The 27,063-nt window shown below is 46.5% G+C and overlaps 1 protein-coding gene across 4 annotated transcripts in view; it reads left to right on the top strand.

The window, feature by feature from the left end:
- ATP6V1H (ATPase H+ transporting V1 subunit H) overlaps positions 1–27,063 on the top strand; it is a 215,105-nt gene that overhangs the window by 38,745 nt on the left and 149,297 nt on the right. For all 4 annotated transcript variants that reach the window (XR_012233809.1, XM_073583811.1, XM_073583809.1 and 1 more), the window contains one exon: positions 13,005–13,118. Coding sequence is in view for 3 of the 4 variants with exons in the window: in XM_073583811.1 (XP_073439912.1) it covers positions 13,005–13,118 (114 nt within the window). In the remaining variant the exon portion in view is untranslated. The remainder of the gene's footprint in view (positions 1–13,004; positions 13,119–27,063) is intronic.

The raw sequence follows: 27,063 nt of genomic DNA, 5'->3' as shown, positions 1-27,063 counted from the left end.
TCTGGAATGGACATGGAGGCAGGTTGAGACACATTAGGAGGAGAGGGTGGATGGACGAACAAAGTTTTTTTTTTTTTTCCCTTGGTGCAGGAATATCCTGCCCGGACCGACTTGCAGCCTGTGACCGCTTTACTTTGGTTGACTGCCTGGTGATGGTGGACTGTGTTGTTGCCCCGTAAAATAGGGAATGCGGATCACCCGTTTGCTGCTCTGTGGTGGCGGTGGCGGTAGAAGTGGCTGTGGCGGTGCTAGAAGGGGAGAAAGTTGGGTCGGTGCTCCGAGCAGGAGGCTGCCTGTCTGTGATCTCAGCCAAAGTTCTTGGGTGACTTCGAGGAGGAGTATTGGTGGCGGTGATCTTAAGATGAGGAGTGCTGGCGGTGCTCCTTTGCTGAGGAGTGCTGGCGGTGCTCCTTTGCTGAGGAGTGCTGGCGGTGCTCCTTTGCTGAGGAGTGCTGGCGGTGCTCCTTTGCTGAGGAGTGCTGGCGGTGCTCCTTTGCTGAGGAGTGCTGGCGGTGCTCCTTTGCTGAGGAGTGCTGGCGGTGCTCCTTTGCTGAGGAGTGTTGGCGGTGCTCCTTTGCTGAGGAGTGTTGGCGGTGCTCCTTTGCTGAGGAGTGTTGGCGGTGCTCCTTTGCTGAGGAGTGTTGGCGGTGCTCCTTTGCTGAGGAGTGCTGGCGGTGCTCCTTTGCTGAGGAGTGCTGGCGGTGCTCCTTTGCTGAGGAGTGCTGGCGGTGCTCCTTTGCTGAGGAGTGCTGGCGGTGCTCCTTTGGTGTTGACTGGTGGTGTCTGTGGCCCAAGCAGGTTCTGTGGTGGTTTCTGTCCAAGCTGGTGGTGCTGTGGCGGTGGTGGTGCTCCATACAGGAGCAGCGCTTGCCATAGTGGTGGTGGCAGAGGAGTGTCCAGCAGCACTCTGACTTGGGGTGGTGTAGTGGTGTCCGGCTTCGCTGGCAATGCAGGTGGCCGTGCAGTGGTATGCAGCAGAAGTCGGTAGTGTGGTGAAGCGAGTCAGCGGTGGAACTGTTGGAAATGACACCACTGACTGCTGCACATACCGATTCTGCTGCATAGCCTGCAAGTAAGCAGTGTTGCAGGCCTGTAACACACTCAGCTGTTGCTCAGGACTAAGGTGTTCTGCCATGCCCTGTTCAATTTTACTGAAAAAATGATGCGGTGGTCTGTTGAGGTCGGCCTCCAGATGGTCAAGGCGCTGGTCAACAGAGTGGAAGCGGTGTTCCATGTGGTTAAAACCACATTCCATCAGGGAGAAACCGCTTTCCGTTCTGGCGGACAGCGCCATGAGGCTGCCCTTAAAGGCCTCACTCAAGAGCATGAACTCGGGCATGACAGGCCTGTCCGAGGCCCTCTGCCGCTGGCGGGTAGTGCCTGCATAACCAGTGACAGAGACCTAGAACAGGGGAACACCTGATGGACCAGCTTCCTGGTCACCAGCTGTCTGTGTTGCTGACCTGCAAGATGCTTCCTGGCCGTCGGATGGTTGGGACGGGTCCGAGGTTGATCGATGAAGAACCGCTCCCGGGACAGGTTGTAGGGTGCTGCTCCAAGTGCTGTGGAAAGGGAAAACATTAGTATCATGCATTTACAAGAAGCATCACCTGTGGATTTGAAAAGTACATAGTAATAACAAACCAGAAAAAAAAAAAAAGAAACTTACGCTCTGCTGGCAAGGACCGGTCTCAGGAAAGCCAACTCTCGATAATAGCGGTACTTTCTTCTTCACCTTGCCGCTGAACCACTCCGAACCTGTCCCTCAGCATGAACATCAGTGTTGAAGCGGTCCATCATCGAGCGCCAACGTGTGCGGATTTTGTTCACTGTTAATTATCAGCACACACAACGGATAGAACTTTGCAAACAGTCACTGCAGCAGCACAAATAAAATTCTAGACAATGCAGTCACTGTTGATACTGAGGACACTGTTATGTTTCCTGCTAGAATATATGTAGCAGCAAAAACAACAGTATCATCCGGAGCAAGAGTGAAAACTGGATCATGACAGCAGAAGACAAAAATCAATCACTGTTTTCCACATGGCATTGGTGTTTTGAATGCAAGAATATATCTTGCCAAAAAAACACAAGCACCATCCGGACCATAAAGCAATGCAGCAGTTGAAGACAAAAATCCATCTATGTATTCCACAAGGCATTGATGTGTTTAATGCAAGAATATATCTTGCAAAAAACACATCAGCACCATCAGGTCCAAAAATCAATGCAGTATCACAGAGCATCTTTATACTTACTGAATGCCCTTTTTGAACTTGGAGAGGCGCTGTCCCAGCCAGCCATCCATCATCGCTGCGGCCACCTCATTCCAGAGCTGCCGGGTCACCACTGTGGCTTTGTACTGCTGGTCACGGCTGTCCCACAACAGGATATGCTCCTCAACGAGGCGGATCAGGTGCTCATTGTCGATGTACACTACTTCTTCGTCATCCCGTTGTGGAACCTAGAAAAAATATTATAATGTTTTGAATTTTGGAAAATGAAACAGATACAAAAAGAAACAGCGAAAAATCAAGATAAATAAAGACAGAAAAAAAAAAAAATATATATATACTAAGATTGCATCTCCTCGACACGACTTGACTACTCTCCTCCCGCTCAGACTGCTCCCGCTCAGACTGCTCCCGCACTTCACCTCCAGTGCCCGTGTCCGATGTCTGTAAAGAAAGAAAAAATTAAAACACATTTATAGAGGCAGCTAAACTTACCCAAAGGCAGCAAGATCCTCCCCTCACGATCAGCTTGGGCCAGTTCTTGCCGAGATGGCGAATACACCGATCCAGAAGAAGACATGCTGAAATGAAAACAAAAAAGACATTCGTACATTATAAAATTGCACAGGACACACAGACATTATATTGAAGAATACTCACATTTTGGCTCCTGAAGCTTGAATCCACAGTTGGAAGGCTCTTCTAGGCTCTTGTCTGCTCTCTGCAAGGCTGTCTGTAGAGTAATTGTCCCTGAAGACACCTTCTTTTATCTACACTCCCCCCAAACAATGTTGCTTACTTAGGGGGAGTTTTAAGACAAGTGTCTAGACATTGTTTACTCAAATCGCGTGTGCGCACAAGGCGCTGACGTGCGCACTGCCAAGCGCTCGTCAGCGACCACATAGACTGTAATGCTATTTTTGCGCGCACGATTTTTTTTAACGATGTAGGCGGAACAAAAAATGCAACATATAGCGTGCAGCGCGCTAAACGCTGATGAGCGCGTACATTCGCAAGACCCTGCGACCACCATGTTAAAGATAGGGGAACATTGCGCGTGCGCACGATGCGCTGCGCGATCAAACGCTAGTGTGAAACCAGCCAAAGACACCCCCCCATCAACAATATAACCAAATAAAGGAAAATAAATCTATTTGACATCTGTTGTGGGGTTGTCGCCCCAGGTCTCGCAGTCTTCTACTTGGCGCTGATGAAGAGCCAGAACAGCTGTAGGCAAATAGTTCTTTTTCTTTCATATTTACAGAAAATGTAGAAAGTAACGGACCATTACATAGCTGTCACCTGAACGGTAGTTTTGGTAGTCATTCGTTCGGAGGGCATTTTGGCCGTCTCTTCCATGTGTGCCGTCCATCGTGCCTGTGTTTTCTTTCTAGAGAGCCGCTGCTGGACATCTCTGGTGACATCTCTTGGAGAATAAAACGATTACTATTCTGAAAATTGGAACATCCTGGACCCCTTTATTCCCCAGCATCATTCGCAGGGGGGGGGCACATACACATCGTCAATCCTGTCGATATCATGTATGGGGGAGGTCTTTACAGTCTATACAGTCTCTTCTGCTTCCTTGGGGGTTTGATGAGCACTTAGACTAGATCTGCCCAAAATCATGTCAATCGTTGTCCAAAACATGTTGTTATTTTCTCAGTCTTTCCGCACCTGCCCAACAATTTATTAGGCAACGGTGAATTCACAACAAGGTAATAATAGAAAAGTGCCAGGAATATTAAATTGTCCTTTGTGCCCCAACTCCTTTCTCTACAAAGATTGGGGTACTCAGTAGGGTCATGGACATGTCTGTCTCCTTTAGCATTTCCAAACCAAAGTCACTTCCAAGTCTCTAGTTGCCATGATCCAATACCCCCAATCCCTCAAAATAATCCATGGTCACAGTAAATGGGGTTTATTTCGGTTACATTTTAGAATATTCATTACTGTAAATGTGCAGCATTGGACAGAAACCCCCTCTAATGATAGAATATATATGCAAAGTGTACAGCTTTATGTTACTGCCTCTACAGGTCATAGGACGTGATTAATATTGATTACGACGCGCAATGTTATCCGATTGTGAATACATAAATCCATATTCATCCTGGCCGCTTTGATTTTGAAGACCTCCTTGGTCATAATGTTCTCTGGCTTGGGACTGCATGGTATAAAATGAATATTCAATCCCATTATTGCTGGGACGAGGCATTTACTTTCTTGCCCTTATCTATTTGACTAATGATGACACTTTAATTAATCTGTAAACAAATGAGCGGCGCTGAGCTTCTCATTTAGGTGATTGATGCTCTTTAATAATGAGCGCCATTCCCACTCATTGTAAACAGTATTTAGTTTTCGTTCCTCTTCTACCATCTTTAGCCTTTTCACACTATACCAATCTCTAAAGGAATAAATGAGCGAAAGGGCTGTGAAAAGATTGATCGAAGGGAGAAATGCAAATGCCAGAAATTGATTTCAATCGGATGATTAGATGATTTTGTGTTTACGGTTAATAAATGATGGCACTCCGACTCCCTTAAGGGGGGTTATTGGGTGTATGAGCGTGTTCTCGTGGAAGTCATTATTTAAGGAGAGTTCTTTTTAAACCATTTTTCTTCCTTAGTGTTATGATTCTGTAATATGCAATTAAAGTTCACAAGAAATTTCTTATCACTTACTAAATAGTGATGGGGAGCGTGCTGGGATAAGGTGTTATTTGAGCATGCTCGGGTGTTATTCGAGTGTCTTCGGCGTGCTCGAAAAATACGTTGAGCCTCCGCCGCTGCATGTCTCGCGGCTGTAAGGCTAGTTTCACACTAGCGTTTATGAGCGCAGCGACGGCCTGCGCACGGCCGCCGCTAAGCCCCACCCCCTGCCACGCCCATGCAGGTAGCTCCGCCCACCGGCGCATGACGCTGCATGCGCCCTGCGTCCCCTATCTTTATCACAGGGGGCACAGGCCGTGCGCAGTATGCGTTTGGCGGCGCGTGCGTCCTTTTGACGGTGCGCCGACCTGCGCCAAACGCAACCTGCTGCAGTTTGGTTGCGTCGGCGCACCGTCAAAAAGGCGCATGCGCCGCCAAACGCATACTGCGCACGGCCTGCGCCCCCTGTGATAAAGATAGGGGACGCAGGGCGCATGCAGCGTTATGCGCCGGTGGGCGGAGCTACCGGCGGGGGCGCGGCAGGGGGCGGGGCTTAGCGGCGGCCGTGCGCAGGCCGTCGCTGCGCTCATAAACGCTAGTGTGAAACTAGCCTTAGACTGACGCAACACATGCAGGGATTTTTTGTTTGTTAAGCAATCACTGTACGTGTTGTTCCTGTCGAACAGCAACGCGCGCCGGGGTTCGAACATATTTTTCGAGCACGCCGAAGTCACTGGCTTAGCACCCGAGCATGATCGGATAAGCGCGCTCACTCATCACTATTATTAAAGCGTCCGACATCACTGGGTCATGGGGTCAGCAGTAAATTACTATTATATAGTAAAATATGATAACGGGATGAGTGATGGTGGTGGTTCACCATTCATAAACCGTGTTAAAGGGACTATTGGACAATCTGTTTTCAGTGTACCTAAAAGAAAAAGCGCATGCTTACAGGTCCTCTGTTCCCATCACTGTGTGCCCGGTGACCTCACAACCTCGTTTGTCACATGAGCGCTGCAGCCCATTAGTGACCGTTCTTAGTCTGCAGTTTTCACATGTTTCATCAGACAAAACTTTTAGTGCGGACATGGAAATTCATGGTCTCCGTGGGAGCTGTGGACACAGTTTAGAAAAACAAGAATAGTTCAGTTAATAATGTTATCTAAAGCAGGCACATCATTTAAAAAAAAAAAAAGAAAAAAAAAATCAGTTTGACTTGTTACTATTACTATATTAATTATTGTATTTACACAGGATAAGCTACAAGTGCTTGATGGTTACTGGTCCAAGTCTGGGACCCTAATCTCTCAGGAAAGCAGAGGAGGATCCTGTGCCCATGTCCTCTGTTCACATAGTACATTCAGTATCTGCCATAGACTTTAAGACTGGGCTGTGCTTAAAGGGTAGTCCCATCTCGGAGATCTATGGTATATTCACAGGATAGGCCATAAATGCACAAGACCTCAATAGGACCCGCATCTAATGAATAGGGGCGCATTGTGCACTGCTGTCAGTGGGGGAGGTGGTGGGAATTCTGGCCATTTCTCTGCAGCGCCCGTGATCAGCCATTTATAGGGGTGTACAAAGGAGGAATAGTTCTTATTGTTTCCTGAAAGTCTGCGCATCTCATAATTAATGGTAAACCATACCTTCGTATTTCTAAAATTCTTTTTTTGTTGTCAATGAATAGACATATTCCATTACCTTGACTGGCCCTGAAACTGATACAGGGGGTTGTAGACTGTATTTTTTTATTGTCAATGCTCACACTCACTGTCCACCTCGAGAGAGATTGAAAATGTGAAAGTAGAATTTGAATTAGATCGCAAACTTTAATTGTAGAATGATCTTAAAGGGAACCTGTCCCCCCCCCCCCCCCCCCAGGTGTTTTTAAGTAAAAGAGCCACCTTCAGCAGCACTAATGCTGCATTCTGTCAAGGTGGCTCTTTTATTTAGCATCCCTTCCACCGTCGAAATAATCGTTTTTAAAATTGGTCAGACATACCTGAATTTTGACCGGGGGGCAGGTTTTTTCCCCCCGGACACAGACGCCTCACATATGTCGGTCATGTCCTGCTGTTGAATTTGGCGCCACCTCCTCAGCGTTCATTTCTTTTTCTCGCTCCTGCGCTGTAATATTCTTTCTTGGGCATGCGCAGTTAGTGTTGCCCCGTCCTATGACATCACATGATGTGGCACCATGTGACCAGGAGGGGTGAAGCTCAGCAGAGTAGTGGTGCAGCAGGACCTGTGATGATGTCAACACCATGTGACCAGGAGGGGAGGAGCTCAGCAGAGCAGTGGTGCAGCAGGACCTGTGGTGACATCAGAATATTACAGCGCAGGCGCAAGAAAAAGAAATGACCGCTGAGGAGGCGGGGCCAAATTCAAAAGCAGGACATGACTGACGTATGTGAGGCGTCTGTGTCCGGGGGGAGACCTGCCTCCCTGTCATAATTCAGGTATGTCTGACGAATTTTAAAAACTATTATTTCGGCGGTGGTAGGTACGTTAAATAAAAGAGCCATCTTGACAGAAGGCAGCATTAGTGCTGCACAAGGTTGCTCTTTTACTTAAAAATGCCTGGGGGGGTGACAGGTGCCCTTTAAAGAGAATCTGTCTCCAGGTTTTTCCTACCCCATCTAAAAGCAGCATGATGTAGGGGGCAGAGACCCTGATTGCAGCAATTTATATCTTACTAGACTACTTTCTGCACTTTTGATGAAATCACTGTTTTATCTGCTGCAGATCTAGCAGTTCTCTAATGCTGAGCTCTTTATAACCCCCCCCACACCGGTGATTGGCAGCATTTCGTGTTCGCTGTACATAGGCTGAAAGCGTCTAATCAGTCGTAGTGGGAGGAATATATAGAGCTCATGAATATTGAGGACTACCTGGCAGTAGGTTTACCAGTCCTCTAGTGAGAATTTACTGCTGGTAAAACAGTGATTTTATCAAAACTACTGTAAGCAGCCTGGTCAGTGACACATTCCTGAAATCAGGGTCTCTGCCCCTTTAGGATAGTAGTATGTCTAGTGTTGGTCCAGGGCAGCCCATGGCTATAGGCTATGCCAGTGCTGTGGAATTGGGCCCTGTGGGCAGCAGCAGTAGGTCGCTAGGATTCTGAGCTAATCAGTGGATGCCCTGATGCCTTGTAATCTTGCTGAGCACACAGGGGTCCGTGCTTGGTGCGGTAGTATAATTATACTCTTTGTGTGTATATAGCATAAATATATATATAAATATATAGCACGGTGTGTTACAATTCAAATGATTAGTAATGGGATAGGCCTTGTACTCTCTGCCAGATACATAGAGGTCATACATAAGTATCTCTGATATGTTGGTACAGCGAATCCTTTGTTCTTCCCGAGATTATTTTCCTTCTTCGGTGTATAGCGTGCGTTGTGTGAATACTATAATTTTCCTTTCAAGTGAATGTTCTAGAGTTAAGTTGTGTTCTCTTGTCTGCTCCTAAGCCCAGATGTCAGATCTGACAGCCGTTCTGTTCTCCTTATTCATGAGATCAAATGTCAGCTCTCGCTTCATTATACTGCACGGCTTAGCTCTTTACGAATACTTTATTTTTCCTGAGTTTTCTTTAACCTCTTGATTTACTTTTGTTAAGTCATTTGAATGTCTACAATTCAGTTATCACAGAGCCGAGTTTCTTTTTTTTCCGCACATGCTATATCCCAAAATTCCCAGTGATGCTGGAAATAAGCCAGGGCAAGCAGGATTTACCCCTGGGACGTATCAGGAGCACATTATCAGTCTCTTGATACCATATTAATGTTCCCTGTGTTATACCTAAGCCAGAGGCATAGCTAGGGTTTTGGTTTGGGGGGGAGGGGGGGGTGACACTTTCTCATTGAGTAGAAAACACAGTGTGCACTACTGTAGTGGTGCCAAGTTAGGTTCCCAAACCATATATGATAAAATGAAAACCTGGTGAGGCAGTTTATTGTAGTACCAGAGAACGTTTCGGTCAATATAGACCTTCATCAGTTACGTGCTAGTATGTTTGAAAGTAGCTTGAAGGAGGGCACTTTTTATGTTATTCACTGATAACGCCAGTAATCAAATGGTCAGAATGCTGCTGTAATGCAGGATAATCTTAATAGTTTCAAACATACTAGCACGTAACTGATGAAGGTCTATATTGATCGAAACGTTTTCTGGTACTACAATAAACTGCCTCACCAAGCATTAAGTTGAGTGCCAGGTTTTCATTTTAACACTTTCTCATTGGGCCCATATAAAGGTAACCTTGGTTACAACTCAGTGACGCGCACCCTAATAGTGGAGTAGAACCTCAGCAGATGACCGCACTGTTGCTGAAAATAATCTATATATAAAGACCAATATTGATATTACCGCCATATGGTTAGTGGTAAATAATACCAGTCATACCAGTCCTACAGAACATATAAAAGATCACAGCACAGTTACAGATAATCCTTACAGCTTATGTTCTTTCTGATGGAATCGTTCACTTTCACGTCTTCCATCTGGCCCAGACCGACATGACGACTTCTCCAGCCAGGGCCTGACTACAGAGATTACAGCAAAGACACATTTCACTTCTCATATTTCCTACACCGTCCTCAATGGGACTATTCCCAACCTGCACAAACTCCTCATTCTGCTGATACCCCAATACTGAGCCGCTGCTGCCGTATGTGTCCCTATTACTGCACCTGCTGTGTGGTTCTGTGGTGCCATCTAAATTATAAAGCAAGGCTCTAGAAAATAGTAATGCCGGGTGCAAGTGCCCTAGAAAACAGTGCCAACATTTTGTCCCCTAAAAAGTAATAATGCCCTGTGTGCTCCTTTGACAGTCCCAGTAACCTGAGTTCCCCTATAACAATATGTGCCCACTTTACATTTAATAATGTCCCGAGTCTCCCCTCTATACAATATGATGCTCTTTTATACAGTCTAATGCCCCCACACAGTATATATACTGAACCCTTAGTATCCCCCAAACTGTTTGATAGGTCTAACACTGGTCTCCACCAGGGCTGTGGAGTCGGAGTCGTGGAGTCGGAGTCGGTGCTCGTTTTGGTGGAGTCGGAGTTGGAGTCGGTATAAAATGGACCGACTCCGACTCCTAAAATATATAATAAATTGGGTACAGTAATTCAATGCAGGATGTGCTGAATATTTTTTCATAGGAGTTTGGGAAAGTTATGAAATGTCCTATAAATGGCTGTTATATTCCTGATCTAAGGCTACATTCACACACAGCGTTTTTCCTGTGTTTTTTGAGGATACGTTTTTCAGCTGCAAAAGCAGATCAGATTTTTAAAAAACTGCATCACCTGAAAGGTTTTTGAGCTCATAGATAATGTTTTCAATAGCAAAAGCAGATTAAAAATCTGCTCTATCTATCCATTTATCCATATCTGTCTATCCATATCGTATCTGTACCAAAAAGAATGAAAACCGGGTAGTACACCAATATATATTCTGTTCTATCTAAATATCTTGATTATTGGATCATAAAAATGATTACATGTCTGAGGTTCACATTGTACTACAATAAATTTTTCACTTAAATATAAGCAATATGTGTGGGAGTCGGAGTTGGAGTCGGAGTCGGTGTAAGGGAAATTGAGGAGTCGGAGTCGCAGGTTTGGCTTACCGACTCCACAGCCCTGGTCTCCACACTGTATGAGGGCCCCCTAGATAGCCTCTATATAGTATAATGCACCAGACAATCGCTCAATATAGTCCTCCATATAGTATAATGTACTCCATATAGGCCTCCATATAGTATAACACACTCCCCATTGGCAGACTGTATAGTATAATGTACCCCGCCATAGGCATACTCTATGGTATAATGCACTCTCAATAGGCAGGCTCTATAGTATAATGCAGCCCTTAATATAATGCACCACCATAGGCAGACTATAGTATAATGCAGCCCCTAATATAATGCACCCCCATAGGCAGCCTCTATAGTATAATGCAGCCCCTAATATAATGCACTCCATAGGCAGCCTGTATAATATAATGCAACTCCTAATATAATGCACCCCCCACAGGCACCTCTATAGTATAATGCTGCCCTTAATATAATGTACCCCCATAGGCAGCCTCTATAGTAAAATGCAGCTTGTTATATAATGCACCCCCATAGGCAGCCTCTATAGTATAATGCCACCCTTAATATAATGCACCCCCATAGGCAGCCTGTATAGTAAAATGCAGCTCCTAATGTAATGCACCCCATAGGCAGTATGGCATCTAGCCGATACAGTTGAAAGTGCAATGGCGGGCGGGGGCTTACTGCTGGCACTGGCACCCCCCCCCCCCCGCTTGCTCACGGGTCCCATAGCGTCCGGGGGCAGAGCAAGAAGATCGATTCTCTCTGCTCTGCCGCAGAATGTAACTGCATTGGCGTTCTGCACACGCCGATACAGTTACAGTAGCGTAGCTTCAGGTGGGCCTCCTCAGAGCGCGGGGCCCGGGGCGATGGCCCCCTTTGCCCCCCCTGTAGCTACGTTATTGACCTAAGCACTAAATGTGTTTGTTTAAAAACGATGTTAAATCCTTCCTGCCAGTGGGTAGCGGACTAGTCAGGGACCACTGTCAATCGTTGAAAGAGCTCATTGGGATCACACCCATAACAGCATGACTGACATCCCATGGTGTGAAGGAAGGGGGAGGAAAGGGACCTCTCCTCCTCCTCCTCCCTGCATGGGTTGGAATGTAAGCCATGCCTCTGAGGGCAAGGAGATCCTGTAGCAGTGGTTGACAGCCGCCCAAGACTAGACGCTACCCAAGTGGGATTTTCCATAGTTTTTAAACAAATGCAAGCAGTTTTCGAGTATAACACAGAGATCATTAACAATGGTATTAAGAGGCTGATAAAGCGCTAGGGGTAAATCCGGATGTCAGGTTCCCTTTGAGACCCTAAACTGCTCCACAGTCATTCTCAATTTCTAGTCTTGAGGCTGTCACCATATTTAGGCTTCCGTAATGCTGTGAACGGTTATTTGTCTATTTAAAGATTTCACCAAGCAGGAACTTGTCTACATTTGGGCAGGATCTTGGTCCTAAAAGTGAGTGCAAACAACTGTAATACATCTTCCTTGAGGTTTATGGAATTGGAACATGCCCTATATTTGTAGATAGGTGACGTGGTTTATGTGGTACAATACCTATTGAATTCTGGAGTGAAATTGACTTGATTGAAAGTGAGATTGCTGTGGCGTCACAAAATCAGCGATCTTGCTGGCGATATCCCTGTGTGTTATGGGGCCTTTAGAATCATGCATAATTATGGGGTAGTGCTACTTTTATTCTCTTCATTTATTTTAAACCGGTTCCCACCTCTGTATTTTTCCAGGAAGTTAATAAACAGGAAATTGTATTTTTGTTACTTCTTGGAATAATGGCTCCATAGATAAATGCTGGTCTCACTGTTGCCCATGTCATTGACACACAGGAATACATGCTAAATAAAGGATTGTATACTTGATAGGATCTTTAAGCAGTGTCACATAGGAGCTATGTCCATCCTGAGGATAGAGCCCTGACTGTCAGAAGTCACTCTCCTATTAGCATTTCTGGATGGAAAAGTGCATGTTCATATCAAGAACCCCAAAGCACGAGTCTGTACACGTGTTACAGAAGGACAGAGTGTGTGAGTAGCACTCCGGTGAGCTTACCTGCCGGAGCGCAGGACCTGAGACACGTGACCACCGGGGGAGTGGCCAGAGGCAGAGCCAGATACTGAGTAGCGGCTGTGACCGGCGAAGCCGGAGAGTAGTCTGAACATGCCAAGGTCAAGCCGGAAGGTAGATAAAGTGCCAAAGGGTGAGACGCTAAGAGTGGTCAGGACGTAGCAAAAAGGTTGGGAAGTTAGAATACCAAGCCGAAGGTCAGAGCCAGAAACAGACAATAAGCAGAGCCCTCCCCAAACCAAAAGAGGCCATACAAAATTGACCCTGAGAGGACAGGAAAGGAACCCTGTCCACAACCATGACAGTTTATTCCAATAAAGAGAACACTTATTGTCCCCTATTGTAAAACTGCACTTTAGGTTTAAGTAATTCAGCATACCTTGTTTGTTACCACTTTGTTTTATGTCTTCTAGGAAAATCATCAACGCGTCAGCATATTTTTTGATTATGCTCGCCGTGGGAAGAACACCGCCTGGTCCTACTTTTTACCAATGTTAAATCGCCAGGATCTGTTCACTGTCCACATGGTAAGATAAAGTGTTTGCACCTTCATATTTCTATATTTTTAGGGGATTTTTCTGGCCATCATCATGGATACCTGTCTAATTGCCAAATGTATCAAAATGTACACACTTTTTAGCAATTCTGGTGCATTAGGAACTGTCTAAAAGTCAAAAGGACAGTTCAATAGTATCATAAAAACCTTAAAACCACCTTAATAAACTTGACTAAATCTAAATCTTTGGGGTACCGCAACCACTTAGGGAAAGCTTACATGCACATTGCCTTATGTGCCCTCTTTAAGCCTGGTCACTGACTTTTATACAGTTGATACATTGGCACTCTTAGCATCCAATTCATTTACTTTTCTTGTCAGTGTTACTCCTTTGCCAGTATAATAGCGCATATATAGGGTTAATATCATCATGCATACTTTTTGAAAGCACTTTATATATTGATTCCTCACTTGAATACATTATATTTCTTTATTATACTCCATTTGAGGTCAACTATATTTATCTTTTGGAGGTTTTACTTTAACCCCTTATAAATATTTATTCCTTTTTTCAGGCCTTTTTATTGAGTCAGATACTTTCATCTTCTTTACTGTTTGCGCATTACCATAATTTGAGTTGCTTCATTTGCATATTTTGTCCCTACATCATTAACTTTTAATTGTTTTTAATAATTTAATTCAATAACAATCTTTTATTTTAATGGCATACAGCTTCCGCTGCTCTTTTTGATTTATATTTGTTCTTTTTGGAAGTCGCCATTTATCCAGGCAGTACTATTTGGATGTAAAACTAAAATCACTCGTACCATTGATAAGAAGATGTGTCAAAGACCGTACAGGTGACTGACGAGTAGAGGGACAGGAGAGATGAGCAGTAATATATTAGAATTTTTTTTTTTTACATCTTACGTTTATGCTCTAGGGTACTAGGGACATTCAATTTGTGGGGAATAAGTTGTCGGCAAATAGAATTTCCCAGGGAAATTGACTCAATCTTTGCCTGATCTCCTCATTTTAATCAATATTGAGCTTTATAAGTAGGTTTTAGAACAACATTTGCTCCCATCCAGACATCTTTTTCAGGGAAGGTCTTGAATATTTCAGTAAGACAATACTAAACTACATACCGCATCCATCACAATAGCATGGCTTCACAGAAGAAGCGTTTTGGTGATGAACCGGACCTTTCACCATTAGAAAACATTTGAGTCTAAAAATCAGGCAAAGAAGACCTCCGTACTATTGAGCATCAAGAATCCTACATCAGACAAGAATGGGACAAGATTTTTGTCCCATAACTCCAGCAATTTGTCTCCTCACTTCACAAACTTGTACAGACTGTTGTAAAAAGAGGAGAGGATGCTACACAATAGAAGACATGGCACTGTCCCAATGTTTTTGAGAATTGTTGCTACCATCGATTTCTAAATGAGTTAATGTTTAAATGAATTAAAAAATGTCTAACATAAATTCTGGTGCGTGTCTTATGTTCGGTTTTGAAAACAATATGGCTATAAGTGATTTCCAAATCATCACATTCTTGTTTTCTTTACACCCTACACAGCGTGGCAAGTCTTTTGCAATTGGGGTTGTACTTTTTTCTCCTTCGTCTCATTGGGAGACACAGGTACTGTGGGTGTATGCTACCGCCATCTGGAGGCTGACACTAAGGAAACAACACAAGGTTAGCTCCTCCACCGCCGTATACACCCTCGCCCCGATTGCGGGCGGGAACCAGTTTTATGCTTAGTGTCCTTTGGAGGCACACACGTCTGGTTTTCTCTAGACTTATTTTTTTTTGTTATTGTTTCTATGAAGATGAGACAGGGGCGACGGGCCCTATTGAAAGGATCCGATCTCCCCAAACCTACAACGGGCGAGCACGTGTGAGTATCGTCTCAACGTATCCTTTCCCGCACAGTGGGACATATCTGGGCCGTTTCCCCAGACTTTTTTTTTTTTTGCTTCTCTCTGGCCATGAAGATACCAGGGGCAACGGACCCTAATGAAAGGGTCCGATTTCCCCAAACCATCAACGAGCGAGCACGTGTGAGTATCCCTCCACGTATCCTCTCCCGCGACGTGGGACATGAGGCCGGACTTAGCCCTGATCACCCCTAGGTATGGAAACCGTGAGCTGTACGGAGGCACAAGACAGTCCGAGCGGCCCCCACTGCTCCATCAACGCGAGACTGCGGTGCTGCAAGGCGGCGGACGGTCCCTCTCCTCATCCCTGAAGGAGGACGGAGTTAGGGTGCCTGCACCGTCCTGGATATCCCACCACCTTTCTGCTACCTGATCAGCGAAGGCCACGAATAGATCTGGCAGAGCCTGGCGCGTCCAGAAAGGCTGGAGCCAGTAGCTTCAGGAGGATCATCAGGTGTCTTAAAAGGTCAGCGGTCCCCTCCCTTCCCTCCTGGCGGCGTGGCGCTGTGCCTGATGCCGGGGCCCACTCGGCGTTCTTAGGTCAGCAGCGTCCTTGCTATGCGACCTGCCCGTCCGCCGCCACCCCTTCGCGGGCGGATGCTAAAAATCCAGGCCGCGGCTTTGGCCGGTGGTAGGCCGCGGCCGGAAGTCCCGCCCTCCCGGCGCGACGTCACTTCCAGAGGCCCGCCCTCCTGGGCGGGCGCCGAATAAATTGAGTCCCCGGCTTCATGTCAGCGTAGGCCGCAACCGGGAAAGGACGGTCGGCGCACCCACAGTAGAAGCAGCACGTGTGGGGGGACACAGGACCGGGTAAATGCGCCCCCGACTGCTAGAGGCCATGCTACTGACAATCAAGAAGTGCGCCCCCACCCACCCCCTAACAGGGCAGTATTGAGACCTGGCGGATACAATATGGCCGGGAAGGGGAAGACGCACACGTTCCTATACGCTGCATGCGTATCCTGTCGGGCCACATTTCCATGGGCGCAGATCCACAAATTATGCGAAGCATGCGACTCCGAACGTGCCCAGGAGCCCCCCCCTGCGACCGGGCCCAGTGATTCAGGTCCTCCGGAATGGGCCCTATCACTATCACAGTCTATGGCATCGCTTACAAAGGCGATCGAGTCCCTTCACGCCCCAGATAGGGGCAGGGATAGTGGCTCGCCTATCTGGGAGGGGTCCTCCGCCTCACAAGAGCCTCCGGCCTGCAGGGGCTGCTCTAACTAAAGGCAGGCGCAGAGGAAACGAACCCACACGGTGTCTCCTGGTCCATCCGGGGTCTCGGCATCCGTGAGTTTGGCGTCTCGCTCTCCTTCACCAGTAGTCGGGAGCGGGCAGAGTTCAGATTATGACTCAGACGAGCCTCTGGATCTAGATACCCCGGGGTGTCGAGAAACAGTTGACAGCCTCATCGAAGCTGTTAATCAGACTCTGGGGGTGGAGGATGATGTCACCCTGGCCTCAGGCCATAAGATATCCTTTAAGCGGGCTAAGCGGCCGCATAGAGTGTTTGGCACTCACCCAGAGTTTGAGGACATAGTACAGCGGCACAGGGAACGGCCGGATAGGCATTTCTTGGGCCAGAAGACGATAGAGGCAGGATATCCGTTTTCCCCGGGTCTCTGTAAAAGATGGGCGGAATCCCCAGTGGTGGATCCACCAGTGTCACGCTTGGCCTCTAAAACCTTGTTATCTGTACCTAGTGGTTCTTCGATCAAGGATCCCACTGATCGGTTCTTAGACAGTCTGATTCGCTCAGTATTTGAAGCTTCAGGATCAGCACTCTCCATTGTTCGCGGCGATGTGGGTGACCAAGGCTATGATGTCATGGTCAGAGTCTTTGAACAAGGTCTTGCAGGATAGAGCCCTGCCTACGGAGGTATCAGAGATCATTAGTCAGATCGCTATGGCGGGGGATTACTTAATCAACGCTTCCTTTGATGCGGCCAATTGAGCGGCACTTGCGGCCGCAAATGCAATATCCATTAGGAGAGCCCTATGGTTAAGGACATGGCGGGCTGATTCAACTTCCAAGAAGTCCTTGACTTCCCTGCCTTATCAGGGAGGCCGCCTATTCGGGGAAATGTTAGACCAGCTCATTTCCGATGCTACAGGGGGAAAAAGTAGCTTCCTCCCGCAACAAAGGGTCAAACAGCCGACTCGTCAGGCTCAGGCACGGTTTTGGGCCTTTCGCAACCCCGGGTGGACGGCAGCGGCCGGTGCTCCCGCTCCAGGTTGCTCCAACGAGGATAGGGAGCGACAGGTCTCATATAGAGCCAACCCATTGGGAAGAATGCGGGCTCGCCAGCCCAGGTCGAGGGGAACCTAGGTCCCAGAGATCCTCAGCTAAATGACTCGGAGCACTTTTTAGGCAACATCAGCAGAGTAGGTGGCCGCCTGCTCTGGTTTCGCCACGTCTGGGTCACGGTAGCACACGACTCATGGGTGGCGGAACTGGTGTCCTCAGGGTACAAAATAGTTTGTCAAGTATCCCCCAAAACGATTCTTTCTGTCCCGGCTTCCCAAGGTGGAGACCCGGGCAAGGGCGTTGCTAGAGGCCATCAAGTCACTCCAGCACAATGGAGTCATTATTCCCGTGCCAGAGCACGAGAAGGCTCAGGGTTTTTATTCCAATCTGTTTGCGGTTCCCAAAAAGGATGGGGACAGTCAGGCCGGTTTTGGACCTGAAGCTCCTGAATAAGTTCATCAGGATCAAACATTTCCGAATGGAGTCTCTCTGTTCAGTTATATCGACCATGGGGCAAGGAGAATACTTGGCCTCCATCGACATCCAGGAAGCCTACCTGCACGTCCCCATTTTTCCTCCGCATCAGAGGTTTCTACGTTTCGCTATCAATGGCCAACAGTTCCAGTTTGCAGCACTGCCCTTCGAGCTAGCCACCGCCCCCAGAGTGTTCACAAAGGTAATGGCGGTCGTCATGGCCATCTTACACTCTAGGGGCATAGTCGTTTTACCATAATTAGACGACCTCTTGGTGAAGTGCCCCTCGTTTCGGGCATGCGAGGAGAATGTCAGCATCACGCTGGATACCCTCTCCCGCTTAGGGTGGTTGGTCAACAGGAAAAAATCATCCCTTGTCCCAGCCCAGAAGAATTCCTTTTTATGGATGATTTTCGACACCTCCCGAGGGTTGGTAATTCTCCCTCAAGACAAAGCCCTAGCGCTCCCGGCAAGGAGCCCAGAAGCTTCTACAACCAGTCCCGCACACCATTCGGTTTGGGATGAGGGTACTAGGGAAGATGGTGGCAGCAATGGAAGCGATTCCGTTTGCCCAATTTCATCTTCGCCCCCCTACAGCACGCCCTCTTGTCATCTTGGGACAAGAACCCGTTCACGCTCGAATATCAGTGCCGGCTGTCCGCTCAGGTCAGACAGTCACTAGAATGGTGGACGATCAGTTCCTCCCTTCTTCAGAGGAAAACCCTTTCCCCCAGATCAGTGGCTGGTGGTCACAACCGACGCCAGCCTCCTCGGCTGGGGAGCAGTTTTTCGCCACCACACGACCCAAGGGCAATGGTCGCAACATGGGGCACGCCTCCCGATCAATTTGTTGGAAATACGAGCAGTCCGGCTGGCGCTGCAACATTTTCAGCACTCTCTAGCAGGACGTCCTGTCCGGATTCAATCGGACAATGCCACAGCGGTGGCTTACGTAAATCATCAAGGGGGCACCCGCAGCAGAGCAACCATGCGCGAGGTGGGACACGTGCTTCGCTGGGCCGAGAAGAACCACTCGGTAACATCGGTGGTCCACATCCCGGGGATGGAAAATTGGGCGGCAGACTTCCTCAGCCGGCAGGGGGTAGCGGCCGAGGAATGGTCTCTGCACCCCGAGGTTTTCCAGCAGGTTTGCCAACGGTGGGGAACACCGAATGTGGATCTGATGGCCTCCAGGGGGAATGCCAAGGTACCCATGTTCGTTGCTCGGTCTCGGTACCCGCGGGTTATCACCGTGGATGCGTTGGTTCTGCCATGGAACCAGTTTCGCCTTCCATACTTGTTCCCCCCCGCTGCCATTACTGCCAAGGGTCATCAAAAAGATCAAAACAGAAGGGGTTCCAGCGATTCTGCTGACCCCAGACTGGCCCCGCAGAGCGTGGTACGCAGATCTAGTGCAGCTGCTCGCCGACGTTCCTTGGCGACTCCCAGAGTGCCCGGATCTGCTGTCCCAGAGCCCGATCTTCCACCCGAACTCAGGGGCCCTGTGTTTGACGGCTTGGCCGTTGAATCTTGGATTCTGACCCAGGCGGGGTTTGGGCGCAAGGTGGTCGCTACAATGGTTAGCGCCCGGAAGCCTACCTCGGCAAAAATTTACCGTCACATCTGGAAGGTCTTCTTTGCTTGGTGTCGAGATCGCGGACTTTCGCCACTGGCATTCTCTATCCCCAACATCTTGTCCTTCCTCCAGTCGGGCCTAGACTCATGGTTTGCCCCAAGCTCCCTTAGGAGACAGATATCGGCTTTGTCCATCCTTTTCCAGTGAAGGATCGCTACCAATATGCAGGTGAGGACTTTCGTTCAGGGAGTTTCCCATTTGGTACCGCCCTATAGGGCGCCCCTGGACGACTGGGACCTTAACCTGGTCCTGATTGTTCTGCAGGAAGCTCCATTTGAACCCCTACAGGATATTTCCTTGTCGTACCTTTCCTGGAAAGTGGTATTCTTGGTAGCCATAACTTCCATTAGGAGAGTCTCAGAGTTTCCTGCCGAGCACCGTTTCTCATCTTCTACAGGTATAACGTGGTGCTTACACCAGCTCCCCCCTTTCTGCCGAAGGTCGTTTCCTCATTCCACATTAATGAGGATATTGTCTTGCCCTTGTTTTGTCCAGCGCTGGTACATCGCGTGGAAAAAGCTCTTCCCAAATTGGACCTGGTGAGAGCACTCAGGAGGTACGTCTCGCGGACGGCACCCTTTCGTCAGACAGACTCGCTGTTCGTGCTTCCCGAGGGGTGCAGGAAGGGACTCGCAGCCTCAAAATAGACCATAGCCAGGTGGATCCGTCTTAACTATTCAGGAAGCCTACCGCATCAGGGGTGCGCCGGTTCCAGCAGGAATCGGGGCACACTCTACTCGTGCAGTGGGCGCCTCTTGGGCGCTTTGGCACCAGGGTTCAACGGAACAGGTGTGCAAGGCAGTGACCTGGTCCAGTCTGCACACATTTGCCAAACATTACAATATCCATACTCGGGCTTCAGCAGCAGCAGTGGCGCACCTTTAGACAGGTGCATGTGGCTTGGATCGGTGAGTCAACTTCCCACCCAGGGACTGCTTTAGGATGTCACACAGTACCTGTGTCCCCCAATGAGACGAAGGAGAAACATGGATTTTCGTGATAACTCACCGTAAAATCCTTTTCTCCGAGACACTCATTGGCGGACACAGCACCCACCCTATTAGCCAAGTTGGCTCTTGTTTAATTAATGTGCATTTTTGTTGATGTTAGGGTGGTTCCTTCCCAGACATATTGTTATCTGTATTAAGGCTGATTTTCGTTTTTCTCCTACTGCTTTTGCACTAAACTGGTTTCCGCCCGCAATCGGGGCAAGGGTGTATACGGCGGAGGAGGAGCTAACCTTGTGTTGTTTACTTAGTGTCAGCCTCCAGATGGCAGTAGCATACACCCACAGTACCTGTGTCCCCCATTGAGCGTCTCGGAGAAAAGGATTTTACGGTGAGTTATCACAAAAATCCATGTTTTTTACGCTTTGTTCATCCATAAGTTTTTTTGCAGTATGATTTGGTGACAGATGGACATTTGTGATGATTTGGCATGGCAGTCATTTGTAGCAGATCATTGCCGGCGGTGTTATAGTCTGCTGTAGTTTGCACTACTTCTATACCTCCAGTGTACTGCATAAGACCAAGAGAATAAAGCACTATAAATTTGCTAAAATACAAAAGTTTTTTTATTAGAACATATATACATATGTAAATATAACAAACATAATAGAAAAAGCAACACATGGAAAGATGAACACCAGTACTCTGACAACCTAAATTAGAAAAGATACATAAGAAAAGGTAAAAAATTAGAAAAGATACATTAGATGTCTGTATTCATAAAAAAAAAAAAATCTATTGTGAATATGTACCTAGCTATCTAATATAAACACAGGAAACAGCTGCCAAAAACTATCCGTCATAATAAACAATCTACGTAAAACTTGTGCCCCTAACGCCCACCCCCCTCTCCCTCTCTCTGGAGCACTCTGGAACGCCCGCTCTATCTGCAATAAACTCCATGTGATTCACGGCCTCTTTACCCCTCGCAATCTTTCTTTCGAGGTCGTCCCTCATGACAGCACCACCAGGAGGTTGTCCTTCTTATCCATGATAGGGACAGGAACACAGAAGAGGTTAAATAACCCCTCCCTACCAACACCCTTCAGTGTTTTTCCTGTCCCTATCAGGGACAGACGCAGAAGAGCGCAGCGTTGCGTTTACCTGTTAGGCCGTCGTGAGGCGCCGGGACCCGGTGGAGCAGGAGTTCCTGGGACAAGCGATGCCCTCTCCAGAGGGTTTCCAGTCGGAGGAGGCAGGATCCCCTCCGCAGCAGCGCTGATACCGCCAGAGCTCCCTCAGCGCTGGGGTCGAGCTGGCTGCTTCCCCGTCAGATCCATCCCCTCAGAGGGCTCTGCGCCGCGGCAGCTGCTGCTCCAGGCTGCAGGATTCCGGCGCCTCGTGTCCTGGACTTCCGGCGCGCTTTGTCATCGGGGGCATGCTGGTGACAACTTCTGGGGGCGGGGCCAAGAAAAACATCGCGGCACCCAGCACGACGCGGCCCGGACACACGATGGATCCCACCAGGCCGGCGTCACATGGATTCCGACGCCCTGTGCAAGGAAGGGCGTCGGGGAAGGCGGACATACAGACCCGCACACATCGGCGCAGCAGGCAGCCTCATCATTAGCAGCAGCTGGGCTCGGAAGGAGGACGAATCAGATGTCTTGAAGCCGGGTAAGGCGACTACTTAAGACACACTGACGGACAGCACACTGACTCAGTAAGAGATGGAAGGTGATAGCCGTCCAGACGTCCAGTCCCTAGAGCCAGATCCGGACCATGTGAGTAAAGGGGTTTAGTGTTTAGATGTTGAACTCTGCTATTAGAAGTGGAAAGGAAGAACAAAGACAAAAGAATCTAATTAATAAAAATATTGGAGAAAGAGAAACCAATCACAAACTAAAATGTTTCTATACTAATGCACAAAGCATGGGCAACAAACAAGGAGAATTGGAACTACTAACGCAGGAAAAGAAATATGATGTCATTGGAATCACTGAAACTTGGTGGGACAATACACATGTTTGGAATACAAGACTAGAAGGATATAACTTATTTGCAAGAAACAGACTTGATAAACGAGGAGGAGGTGTCGCATTGTATGTTAGAAACGCGTATATTTGCACAGAGATTGAAGCTTCAGAGACTGGGAGTTCTGTGGAAACTGTTTGGGTAAGATTACAAGGAGAGAACAATGGAAAGGACACCATTGTAGGCATTTACTACAGGCCGCCTGTGCAAGCTAAAGACATGGATGAACTCTTTATGCATCAAATGGCCAAGTTCTCCAAAAAATATGACATAGTTGTCATAGGAGATTTCAACTATCCAGACATTTGTTGGGAATCTCTCAGGCAAAACTAACAGGTCAAGGAAATTCTTATCCTCTCTTGCTAACAACTTTATCTTCCAAAAGGTAGGGGAGAAAACAAGGGGAACTGCTACCTTGGATCTAATCCTTATAAACAGGGAGGAAATGGTTGAGGAGGTAAAATTGGCTGGGACCCTAGGAGGTAGCGACCATGCTATTTTAGAATTTTGGATAACTAGAGGAGGAAGACCTGTGAAGACTCAGACGTCAAGGTTAGATTTCAGAAAGGCAGATTTTAAGGGATTCAGAAAGAGAATTGGAGGGATCCAATGGCTGGATATCTTTAAAGACAAAAATGTCCAGGAAGGATGGGAAATCTTGAAAAATGAAATTCTCAAAGCACAGTTGTTAACAATTCCGAAAAGAGGGAAGAATAGGAAGCATTTAAGGAAACCAGGATGGATGAACACAGAACTTAAGCACATGCTAAAAAGGAAGAAAAAAATGTTTATAAAATGGAAAGAGGGAGGCATATCTAAAGAAGAATATAATGCTGTCTGCAGAACCTGCAGGGCACAAATCAGATTAGCTAAAGCTGAAAATGAACTGAGGCTTGCAAGAGATGTCAAAAGCAATAATAAAGGATTTTGGGGATATGTCAAAAGTAAAAGAAAAGTCAAAGATGCTATAGAATTTTTATAGGATGAAAATGATGAAATGGTAAGACAGGATGTTGAGAAGGCTGAACTTTTAAATTCCTATTTTGCATCTGTTTTCTGTCAGGAAATGAAACATCAACTGTTCTTCACTGTCCTATTAAGGGAATAGAAGAATCCAGGATATCTATAAACAGAAAGATAGTGAGGAAACACTTAGCTAACCTAAATGAATTCAAGTCTCCAGGTCCAGATGAATTACACCCCAGTGTACTGAAGAAGATAGCAGAAGAAATTTTTGAACCCCTCTCCATAATCTTTGAAAATTCTTGGAGAACAGGAGAGGTTCCAGAAGACTGGAGAAGAGCAAATGTTGTTCCTATCTTCAAAAAGGGGAAGAAGGTGGACCCAGGCAACTATAGGCCGGTGAGTCTGACTTCTATACCAGGAAAGATCTTTGAACAAATTATTAAACAACATGTATGTCAGTACCTGGATAAGAATGAAGTGATTAAACAGAGTCAGCATGGGTTTGTAACTAATAAGTCATGTCAGACTAACTTAATTTCCTTGTATGACGGAATCACTGATTGGGTGGATCAAGGAAATGCTGTAGATATAGTATATCTTGACTTCAGCAAAGCCTTTGACAAAGTCTCATACAATCCTTATTGAAAAAATGACTAAGTATGGAATGGACAAGGCAACTGTTAGGTGGATTCATAACTGGCTTAGTGATCGGACCCAAAGAGTGGTCCTAAATGGCTGCACATCCAGTTGGAAGAATGTCTCAAGTGGGGTACCACAGGGTTCTGTCCTGGGCCCTGTATTGTTCAACATCTTTATCAACGATTTAGATGAAGGAATTGAGGGTAAACTGATTAAATTTGCTGATGACACAAAGCTAGGAGGGATAGCTAATACTAGAAAAGAGAGAGAGAGGATTCAAAAAGATATAAATAAACTGGAGAAGTGGGCAGCAACTAACAGAATGGTTTTTAACAGGGAAAATGCAAAGTACTACATCTGGGCAATAAAAATGAAAAAAGCATATACAGAATGGGAGGAATAGGGCTAAGTGACAGCACATGTGAAAAAGACTTGGGTATACTAATAGATCACAGACTGAATATGAGTCAACAGTGTGATGCAGCAGCAAAAAAGGCAAATGCAATTCTAGGATGTATTAACAGAAGCATACAGTCTAGATCACGTGAAGTCATTATTGCCCTCTACTCCTCTTTGGTCAGACCTCATCTGGAATATTGTGTCCAGTTTTGGCACCACATTTTAAAAAAGACATCAACAAACTGGAGCAAGTTCAGAAAAGAGCGACCAGAATGGTGACCGGTCTGCAAACCCTGTCTTATGAGGAAAGGTTGCAGGATTTGGGAATGTTTAGTTTGCAAAAGAGAAGACTGAGAGGAGACTTAATAACTGTTTACAAATATCTAAAGGGCTGTCACATTGTAGAAGGATCAATTTTATTCTCATTTGCACAAGGAAAGACTAGAAGCAATGGGATGAAACTGAATGGGAGGAGACACAGATTAGATATTAGAAAAAACTTTTTGACAGAGTGATCAATGAGTGGAACAGGCTGCCACGAGAAGTGGTGAGTTCTCCTTCAATGGAAGTCTTCAAACAGAGGCTGGACAGACATCTGACTTGGATGATTTAGCGAATCCTGCTTTGAGCAGGGGGTTGGACCAGATGGCCCAGGAGGTCCCTTCCAACTCTACGATTCTATGATTCTAGTAGGGTCCCTTACAGGTCTTCATTGACAGACACACAGGACCCTCTTCCCTATATATATTTTGCAGGCCACGGAGGCTCCTAAGCAATTCACCTCGACCACCAGAATAAAACCTAGTAAATGCCCCCTATGCTCGGTCAGGCTCCCGTCAGAACATACAAAGAAATTATGTGAGGTCTGCATATCAAGACTCCTAAGACAAAAGCAGTCCTCTCTACTGGACAATATGAGATCTGTGATACGAGAGGAGGTGCAGTCCACAGTCTCGGCACTGGTACCGGCACAATCCCCGCATCCTAAGAGGCCCAGATGGGAGCTGGAGCAAAGTTCTGAGGAGGGAGAGGTGTCAGACTACTCCGATCCTGACTCCGGTGACTGTTCCTCGGCAGCTCGTCCGGAAGAATGGAAGAGATACCGCTTTTCCGTGGAAGATACGGTCACGCTCCTACAGGCAGTCCGAGATACAATGAAGGTAGAAGATTCTACAGAACTTCAAACAACACAGGACGAGATGTTCGGAGGATTGAGAGCCCGCAGAAATACGGTATTCCCTGTTAATGGACATATAACCAGGGCTGTGGAGTCGGAGTCGTGGAGTCGGAGTCGGAGTTAGTTTTGGTTGGAGTCGGAGTCGGTAGAAATGTACCGACTCCAGCTTTAAAAAAAAATGTATTAATATTTCATAATTGAACTTTCATATGAATTTTATAAATGTTACTCAAATATATATGTTCTATCAAACTATGAACAACAGTGATAAGCAGTTCTGCTGGAGATAGAGACATTTCTTACTTCCTGTGTGTCACTGTTCTCCACTGCCCTTATCTAATCTTATACTTGGTTAACCTCATGCTGCCCCAACCCCCCTACTTACAATGTATGAAACTGAAAGTGAAAATGTGTTGCAAATTCTTAGTAGTAAAGCTCCTCCTCTAGACTAGATCATACTAGGTGTGCATCTTCCAAGCATCTCACAGCTGCCTGCTACTCAGAAGAGGAAGACTGTAAGAAGTATTATCCTTTCAACAAACTTTGCATCAGTTAACTGTGAGTACATGAGGAATAATAACAGTATTACTGACCACTATATCAGTTGTACGACCTGGCAATAATTTTGTACAATTGTTTTTAGGAAAAACAATTGTCATTTGGATTGTGAATGCAGAATTAAAAACCTGAGAATGTCAAAGAAGCATCACATTAAATCAGCTGTATTTGAACATTTCACCATCACTCAAGATAGAAAACATTATGTCTGTCAGTGTATGACAAATGATCCAGACGAAAACAAATGCTGTGAAGCCAAGATGAGTGCATATTCAGGCAAAGATAAAAATGCTCCTACCAGAGCTTCTAATCTAAAGAGACATTTACAGCGCTTTCATCCAGAAGTACTGAATGCAGTGGATGAGAAAGACTGCATCCAAACCAATGAACCAGTGCCCAGCTCTTCCAGCCAAACAAAGGAGCAGAGAACTTTGCAGCCATCAGTTGCAAGATATTTTGTCAGTGACAAAGTTACTGTGACAATGACAGTAGATACATTTAAAAAACAGATCATAGAGCTTGTTGTAAAGGATAGTGTGCCTATTTCATTATTTTCACGACCAGCTTTTATGTGTCTGAATGGGGAAATGGCCCGCAAGCTTGGTGTTTCTCTGGAGAGAGAGAGTATTAGAGAATTAGTAATCGAAGAAGCTTTTAAACAAAAGGAAGAACTTAAAAAAACTCTCAAGGGACGCTTTCTGTTTCTTAAAATGGATGCCTGCACACGTCACAGAGTGAACTATTTTGCCATCAATGTCCGATTTGTTTGTGACAAAAATGAAATAGTTACCAAGACATTGGCAGTAAAAGACACCAAAGCTCATCACACCAGTGAGTTTCTCCAGGTCTTGGTGGAAAAGGTTCTGCAAGACTATGAACTTAAAAAAGAGCAAGTTCTTTCTGTCGTAACTGACAATGCTTCAAATATGATAAGTACTATTAAGCTAA

The sequence above is a fragment of the Dendrobates tinctorius genome, unplaced genomic scaffold, assembly GCF_039654945.1.
Source record: "Dendrobates tinctorius isolate UK_male_01 unplaced genomic scaffold, ASM3965494v1 ptg000081l, whole genome shotgun sequence".
Classification (NCBI taxonomy): domain Eukaryota; kingdom Metazoa; phylum Chordata; class Amphibia; order Anura; family Dendrobatidae; genus Dendrobates; species Dendrobates tinctorius.
Note: the sequence above shows the minus strand (reverse complement) of the source record. Positions and strands in the feature narration are given on the sequence as shown.